Consider the following 7,959-nt stretch of genomic DNA (forward strand, 5'->3'; position numbering starts at 1 on the left):
ATCTTATATTTTATTATTAAACTAAATTGCTGCTATTTACTTCTGATTTTAAAGATGTCAGTTTATTTGAGAATTATAGATACGTTTTTCGAAATGTCTATTCACCAGTGTTGGTTCTCATACCATAGTTCCCAACAAGATATCATGTAAAACGGAATTGAAGGATCATACTCACAAACATGACAAATCACAAAATAACAATCTATTGATATTTATCAACAAAGTTTTTAGAGTTGATCACTTCAATCAACAATTATATGATTATTTTAATAATTCTTTCTTTTATCACAATTCAATCATTTCTATTTATTTTCGTATAATGATTATTATTCCTTTTGAATTTACTACTACTTCTATTTTCTAATAGCTACACTTCTCCTTGTAACGGGAGAGTTTTCCGGAGAAATGCAACTTTTTTAAAATAAGAACAAAAGGATATTAGGAATAATGTATTAAATGGAAAAAATAAAGAAACCAAAACGTCATTATGTTACCCAAAGAAACCAAAACCGATCGCCTGCTCCTCATCCACCAGCTGCACCACCGCAGCCCAACCCATTCCAGCCGAGCCGAGCCGATCTGAGCCGCTTCCATTCAGCCGAATTAGTGACCCCCAATAGCCCGCGCAAACCACCCATTTTCGTCGTTAAAATTCATCCCTGAAATTATTCCTTCTTGCCCAAACGTTTTTCTTTGAAAATTTATTTAGTATATCAAGTATTTCTTGGGTTTAATTTGATTTATGGGCACTGAAATTGATTAAAGAGTAGTAGAAGCAATCCAACTGCCGCCGCCAGCGTCATCATTTCCTTCCAAATTCAAGCTAGGTGACTAGCTTAATTATTTAAGTCTTAGTCTATATTAGGTTTTTGATTTAGGATTTAGGATTATGTTTCTTAGTACTTGCATGTGTAAATTATGATTATAATGTTAATAATCAAAGTGTTTTTCGTGGATTCAATTTTTCTGGCCTTATTGATTATCTCATTAAACTACTTGCTTTGTGTTTTTGTGTGTTTGGTATACAGACAATTGATTGGTATTTGTGATTAAATTGTGGATGATTGAAATATTTATTTGCATGTAAAATGTCGCAATTGAAGTATCTTGAAATGGATAGAAGTTTTTGATTTTGTTAACGATCTTATTATGCTACTTATTTTGCATTTTTGTGTTCTTGTTATGGTATATGTTGTTTATGTTAGAATCTTAGAAACACGATTAGATAGCCTATGGACTATACCACGTTGTAATTATCATTCTTATGTTGAGTATAGTTATTATTATTGTATTAAAGTGATTGTTGTTGAATTATTACCTTATTACCTGTGTAATTGGATGCTCTGGCTTGACTCCAATGACATATTTTATAATTGGTATTAAAATGGTGAGATCGATAATGAAAATTTTGTTATGATTTTACTCGGAAAGCCACTTTACAAGTTCATATTTGTTGGTTCTCTTACATTTTCTTCTTCCCAAAATCTTATCACATCAATTAACACTAATTCATTCTCAGTAACACCATTTAATATCATTTAATACCAATAACTAGACAAACATTCCTGAAAGGTTTCTCAAAATTTGATGTTTCTTCTTCATGATAAAACTCAATTTCATTTTCCTTATTTCTATAACTTCACATTCAAATTCATCTCCTTTTTATTAGGTTTAGAGATGAAAGATTGAGTTTTCAAACAAGATTGTAATTGAAGTTCATGATAAGCCTTATTGAATTAGACAAACAAGATTGTTGAATTTGCTTGATACATATTTTGCAGCTTACAGATGGATGACAAGAAAAGAGAAGAGTTAGCTGGTTTACTAACTATTCTCCCTCCTGTGGAGTTTTGTTGTGTGTATGGCTCTATCCTTCATCCTAACAATCACGACAAGGTAACTTTTTATCTCAATTAAGGTTTCAGGAGTATTAAGCATATTTGGGTTGTTTTGATTAACTTTAATTACCATGCTTACATCAATAGTCGCGGATGATTGATTATATTCTTGGTGTTCGAGATCCTATTGAATGGCACTCACAGGTACAATTTCTCCGTCCTTTTTTCAGTCACATTATTTTTCAATTGAAATGTTTTATTTCCCTATTTCTGAAAATTTTTACCATATTTTTGATTTAGAATTTGAAGATGAACAGGTGCCATTATAGTTCATGGATATTGCGCTTTGGCGGTGCGAAATTGGTGCATTTTTTGACTTTATATCTCTTTCACATTCTTCACTTTCTACATGGGACTATAAAAGGTGAATTTTGCTTCATTAGATTACTAAAGTTGCAGAGGGAATCGGTGTCGGAGTGCACTTCAACCCTTTTGTTTCTTGGGATGATAAGGTATTGCTCAATTAATAATGTTGTATGGCCATAGTTGAGTATATTTTGCATTGTGAGCTTTGTGACAAGAGAGCATAACAATATTTCTTTGACAAGTTTCCTAGCTGCTTATTCAGTATGTGTACGTTTTCTGTTGACAGACTTTCAAGTATGGTGTGGTCAGAATGCATGACTTGGTTGACGACATTACTAACTGGAAAACCTTCTACTTGAGTGGTCGTCTTCAAAAGCCTGTATGTTTATTTAATTAGACGTATAAAAATAATATAGAGAAACTGTTGATGGTGATCGAACCAATTAAAATATGGTTCACTGTCACATGAATCACTAGTCTCCTCGCGACTTATGAATTGAAAAAAGTGAATTATGGTTGGTTTTGGGATATATTTTTTGGGTCATTTTGAGCAAATTGCGGATTCTATAAGTGAATTAGCCGACGAATTATGTTACACTGACATGGTCTTGAACCCTGAGATAATTTTCGTTTGAACCTTAAAATTCTAATTACAGATCAACGTTCTTGTGGATAGCTTGGATGTTGAAGATCTAAACTCCTCTAATTTAAGAGCTGCAACATCAGCAGCTTTACTGCTTTTACCTTCCCATTTCACTCAGGTACAGTTTGATGTTGTCGCATCTAGCTCAACTGTTTCGGGATACCAAGTTACTAATATATTCTTTTATTGTATTTGTACTACTGCAGAAGGATCTTTATGCAAAAATCTGCAGCCTTTCTTACAACGGTGATATGCGAATGCTTTTTGCTGAGGACAAGCATAAGGTATGTCCATTTTCCTAGCTTTTTTCACGCTCTTAACTTCTCATGTCATTTTTTAGTTTGCATTTGATATTTTAAGGTTATGCCTTTTCGTGGCGGTATCTCTGGTACAATTGGGCTCATTATATGTGTTGAAGGTTGTACCTTAAAGGTGCAGATTATCTGAAGTGTGTGTCTTTTGAGTGGCATTGTGGTAATGAAATGTTGCTTTTGCTGATGTTGTTGTAGCCAACCTCGTATTGTTAGAATTATGCCTTTGGCATTTAATCATTTTGTTTTGTAATTTTTCTGATTTCATATATATCCATTCATACTATGTGAAAGCATACTTCATACCACTAAAGATTTTATGCAAACTGTGAAATTGGATTGAATATTAATCTACTTAATTTTTGTTGAGGTCACATCATTACATCATAGGTATGGTTTGATTTGGTTGATTGCCTTTGCACTGTAGTTTGCCAGAATACAATAATTTTTTGGGGTATCATGGTTTTGTGGAATATATGTGTAAGCTGAGTTTCTTTCTACTTAATCTTAATGCTAATTTATCTGCCGGACAGTATATGCCTCCTAATTCAATGCTATTGTTTATACTGGTTTTTTCCATTTCAAGATACATGCTTCTAATTTCTCTTATAGACGCTCAGTGGGTTTTCATCTCTCCCTATGACGCAGGTGCAAAAGATTGTGCAAGGGCAGTTTGACTTGTTCAAAGGAATTTATAAACCAGTTTTGGAGGAATTTTCCAACAAAGATTTGTTAAGTTTCTCATTGTTTGGGGATCAACAGGAAAATATTACTCAGGTTCAGCAAAGATGCCCTTTTTTTAAAATGGTTGCATTAGATTTATTGCATCTTAAAGATTAAAAAACAACCCTCTAGGCTCTAGCTCTAAAATGATTAAATATATCTTGTAAATAGGGAAAAGTGGTACTCTAGGTTAGGAGTTTTTCTGTTGAAACCCGAAAGGGTTGCTGGTTATCCAGACTTTGATAAACTTTGTCTATTAAGAAAAAAATAACATACTGTAATTTTCAGATGCTGAAGATAATTGATGCCGAACGGTTAGTAACATAGGTTTTCATTCCAGTAGTAGGTGACATTCTCATCCTCCTTGCACACGTTTGTTTCTTGCTTGCGATATTAGCCAAATGTTGGTATGATTAGGTCATAAACTAGTTGGCAAATTGTGAATAAAAGATAAGTGGAGAACACTGGTGCATTTGTCCATGTTTGAGAGAGTGAGATAAAGACAGGGAGAGAGGATGTGGAGTATGGTGGGGGGTTGGGGGGGAGATATTGGAACTATTCGTGATTTGCTTTTTCTCGAAATTGTGAATCAAACTCCAGCAAAAATTGAGTTCTTGATACCATTGATTCTTAATAGAAAAAAAAACCTCAACATTTTTTTCTTTCCATTTGGTATTACTGAATAATTGCAGATTAGTAAAACCAAGCCTCTTCATTCTTCTTTTCTCAAGGTCCCCTAATTTTGATTGATATTTTTCAAATCATGGTTGCTTCATTGAAGTTAAAGAAAGTGTGCTGTTGCTCGCTAACTTGATGTATGCTTTTGACGGGTTCACTCAAAACACTCTCATTTGTCATGTGTCTTTATTTGATGAATTATGTTTTGCAAATGCTAATTGTATGTTAAGAAATATCAATACTCGTACTTCATCATGGGCTATTACTGCTGTTTGATTCTTCATACTCCCCATACTAGTCAGTGAGAATAACAGAAACATGTGGAAACAAAGCTTTCTTCCTAATTGAGAAAGTACATGAGTTTCTTTAGTTGGATGGTAGTTAATTATTCTGTTTCTGACTTGCTACCCTGAATTCCAGGACTGTGGTTTACCTGCTGTTCAGTCACTTGTCTCTTGTCTCCCTGAAGCAATCAGATCCAGTTTAAGCACACAATTAACTGACCAGCAAACAAAGAAATCTGGTAAGAAATCAATGATCTTTATTTAGCCTGCAGATTCATGAAATTCTCATTAGCTAACTTTATGACCTGCATCTGAGGCCCAAGTAGTCAATGTATTACAGGGTCCTTTTGAACTAAACATTACTTGGTTACTTACCTTTATCCTTAATTAGTACTCCTAGCCAATATATATGTATATGCCGAGCCATTATAATAAGCCACTTTATGAATTGAGTACTTTGGATTTTTTACTCTTGGAGCATGTGTTTGAATTGGAGAAAATGCATCCTTCCGATTCACTTCGCTGCCTTTCCCTCCATTTTCTCCAATTCAAACACATGCTCTAAGAGTAAAAAATCCAAATTTACTGAATTCAGAAAGTGGCTTATAACAGTGGCTCATCAAAATATTCAAATTTTGAAAACAATATGAAGACCATCAGGTTGATTGGCATTATCTTTATTGTATCTACAGGTCGAGTTCCCCACGAAGTTATCATTAAATCGAGAGCAGAAGCAGCAAATTGTCTGGAAAGGATTATAAGACGCAAAGTTATGGTTTCAAGTGTCAGACAGGCAGTTTCTGGGGTTTTGGCGGCAGGGGTTGCGAGATCTGCTTTGTATCTTGCAAAGAAAACGCAGAAGGCTTGGAATTCCCGGCGTTAAGGTTGATGAACACACTCTAATTGACAAGTGCCTGAGAAATTTTGGCTTCAGCTACAGTTCAGTCACGACGAGAAACCACACAGTAGATATGTTGAGTATTTTAGAGGTTGTAGGACCATATCCAATGAACCTAAGTAATAAACTAAGCAAGAAAGTAACAACGGAACCAAAACTAGCTTGCTCGACTGGACTGCTCGTTCGAGCACTTTTGTGCTCGACTGTTTGTCAGGCAGTTTGTTCAAAAAGCTTCTTTTGATGTTTCGAGCATTTGCTCGTTCGAGCACTTAGGAATTTTTTGCATCAGGAAGTTTCTGAAATGTGTTTTGACATATGTTCGTTTGAGCACATATTATGCTCGTTCGAGCACCTTGGAACAGAGCGACTGTTCGTGAAGCAACTTTGTTTCATGGAGCATTGTGTTATAAATAAATGTTTTACGTCATGATTAACTGATAAATAACAATTATCATTGATGAATGAATTTGGATGAAGCCATGCCACATTATTCTATAAATAGGAGTGGTTGTGTGGATATCATTTACACTTGAACATCATTTTCTGATCGCACTCTTTCTTTCTCCCATTCTCTTGAAACATAAAAGAGAGTTATAAACTTTTTATTGTTTTTCTGATATTTAGTTTCTTCATAAACACATAAATCATTTAGTTCAATCGCTTTGTATTAATCGGTTGGAGTGGATGATTATATCTCATTGTGAATTTCCATTATCATAACTCAAGTACTTTTTTGGGGGAAGTATCACAATAGAAAACCTTCAATTAATATCAAGGTTTCCAAGTGACATTACCGTTGCAAACTACTCATCTTTACGGTGTTTTTTAATTGGTGGTTCATTCAAGTAAAGAGTCTAATGCCATACACATAGGAGACACTACAAAAATCAGCTTATATTTGTAGTATTTAATTCTTGCATTATTATTTGTAACAAGTTAAACACAGTTGGTCCCCGTCTCTTAATGTCCAATTAAGTAGGAAGTAGATGATGTATGCATACAATCGAATCGCTTGATGTGTTTGTAGTTAGGAGATTCAAGAAATTGCTGTTCGGAGCAGCATATGAATCTGATAGTTCATGTGTTTGTAGTTGCATCGGTCTCATTTTGTCCTCAACTCCACGTATCTACTCGTTTATCTTAGTTCTTGATATTCCATTAGAAAATAGTTTATTTTAATAGTTCATGGCAAAAGCCGCATAACAGAGGGAGTAGTTGGTTTGATCCCCTATAGAAGCTAGAGTATTATGTGAGAATCGAACCTAAGAGCTTAACTGTTAAAAGTAATATTTACTCTAACTTAGACAAGACCTGATTTTCACAAATAACACATTTCTAAAAAGATCTGTATTAATATGTTTGTTTGAAAGGTTTTGAGATTGAATTCTATCTATCTCAATATTCACTGTCCCTTAAATTTTACTGTTAAAGGTGATATTTCTTCATATAATAGGTTACTTTTAGTAGGCTACTCATGAGATGTAGGAATATATATTTGATTTTTTTTGAAAAAATCTAAAAAGAAACAATATAAAATAAAGACTTTCTTGTTGATTCATAATAATAATAATAATAATAACATTATTATTATTATTATTATTATTATTATTATTATGTAATTTAAGGGACAACTAGCTATTTGTTCAGAATTTTTAACCAAAACAAAATGAGATATGCACCAATTTTAGTTAAAGAAAAAAAATATTGTTGAGCATCAATTATTTTTGATATTGCCTAACATTTAAAGGCATTATATAAAAGACAACTTTTAACCTATGAAGTGTTAACAATAAGAGGAGCGTTTAACAACATGATTTTCTATGGTTTTTATGGTAATATGTCGAGATAATTAATGAGTTAGTCTAATAGTTAATAATATTTGTGAATGAAAATTTAATTTTTAAAGCCTAAATAAAGATTTATTTTTCTTTGCTCTTATATGTAGGCTGTAGTGTGTAGGAGATTTTTTAGCCTTACATCTAAAAATATATTTCATTTTATTCGTTATATGTGTTTTATTTATTTTTGTATTTTATTTAATGTATTTTTTAATTTAAAATATCTCTAATTATACATAATTAAAAATATAAAAAACAATATCATTAAAATTTATATTAAATAAATCAAACAAAATCCAACCAAATTATGTTTAAGTTTGTAAATTGAGAATAAAATATGTATTAAAAATAAACGATAAATAGCATCTAAATTTCTATGA

The 7,959-nt window shown here is 32.7% G+C and overlaps 1 protein-coding gene across 3 annotated transcripts; it reads left to right on the forward strand.

The window, feature by feature from the left end:
- The first annotated feature begins 400 nt into the window (after positions 1 to 400).
- On the forward strand, positions 401 to 6,275 carry LOC130800434 (uncharacterized). Of its 3 annotated transcripts, none has more exons than XM_057663953.1 (11): positions 401 to 822; positions 1,782 to 1,896; positions 1,986 to 2,042; positions 2,139 to 2,201; positions 2,282 to 2,350; positions 2,491 to 2,583; positions 2,861 to 2,965; positions 3,054 to 3,131; positions 3,807 to 3,935; positions 4,980 to 5,082; positions 5,536 to 6,275. In XM_057663953.1, exons 2-11 carry the CDS (start codon positions 1,789 to 1,791, stop codon positions 5,724 to 5,726), a joined length of 996 nt encoding a protein of 331 aa, XP_057519936.1. In that variant the 5' UTR covers positions 401 to 822; positions 1,782 to 1,788; the 3' UTR covers positions 5,727 to 6,275. The 3 variants fall into 3 exon arrangements, with proteins under 3 accessions (XP_057519936.1, XP_057519935.1, XP_057519937.1); XM_057663952.1 differs by having other exon boundaries at positions 403 to 827; XM_057663954.1 differs by lacking the exons at positions 401 to 822; positions 1,782 to 1,896 and having other exon boundaries at positions 2,139 to 2,190.
- The last annotated feature ends 1,684 nt before the right edge of the window (positions 6,276 to 7,959 follow it).

The sequence above is a fragment of the Amaranthus tricolor genome, chromosome 14, assembly GCF_026212465.1.
Source record: "Amaranthus tricolor cultivar Red isolate AtriRed21 chromosome 14, ASM2621246v1, whole genome shotgun sequence".
Classification (NCBI taxonomy): Eukaryota; Viridiplantae; Streptophyta; class Magnoliopsida; order Caryophyllales; family Amaranthaceae; genus Amaranthus; species Amaranthus tricolor.

Excerpts from the sequence above, each read along its gene's own strand:
- LOC130800434 (XM_057663953.1), top strand. The coding sequence starts at position 1,789 with ATGGATGACAAGAAAAGAGAAGAGTTAGCTGGTTTACTAACTATTCTC. Across the intron at positions 2,351-2,490 it reads TTGTTTCTTGGGATGATAAG|ACTTTCAAGTATGGTGTGGT; the intron begins GTATTGCTCAAT and ends TTCTGTTGACAG. Across the intron at positions 3,132-3,806 it reads TTGCTGAGGACAAGCATAAG|GTGCAAAAGATTGTGCAAGG; the intron begins GTATGTCCATTT and ends CCTATGACGCAG.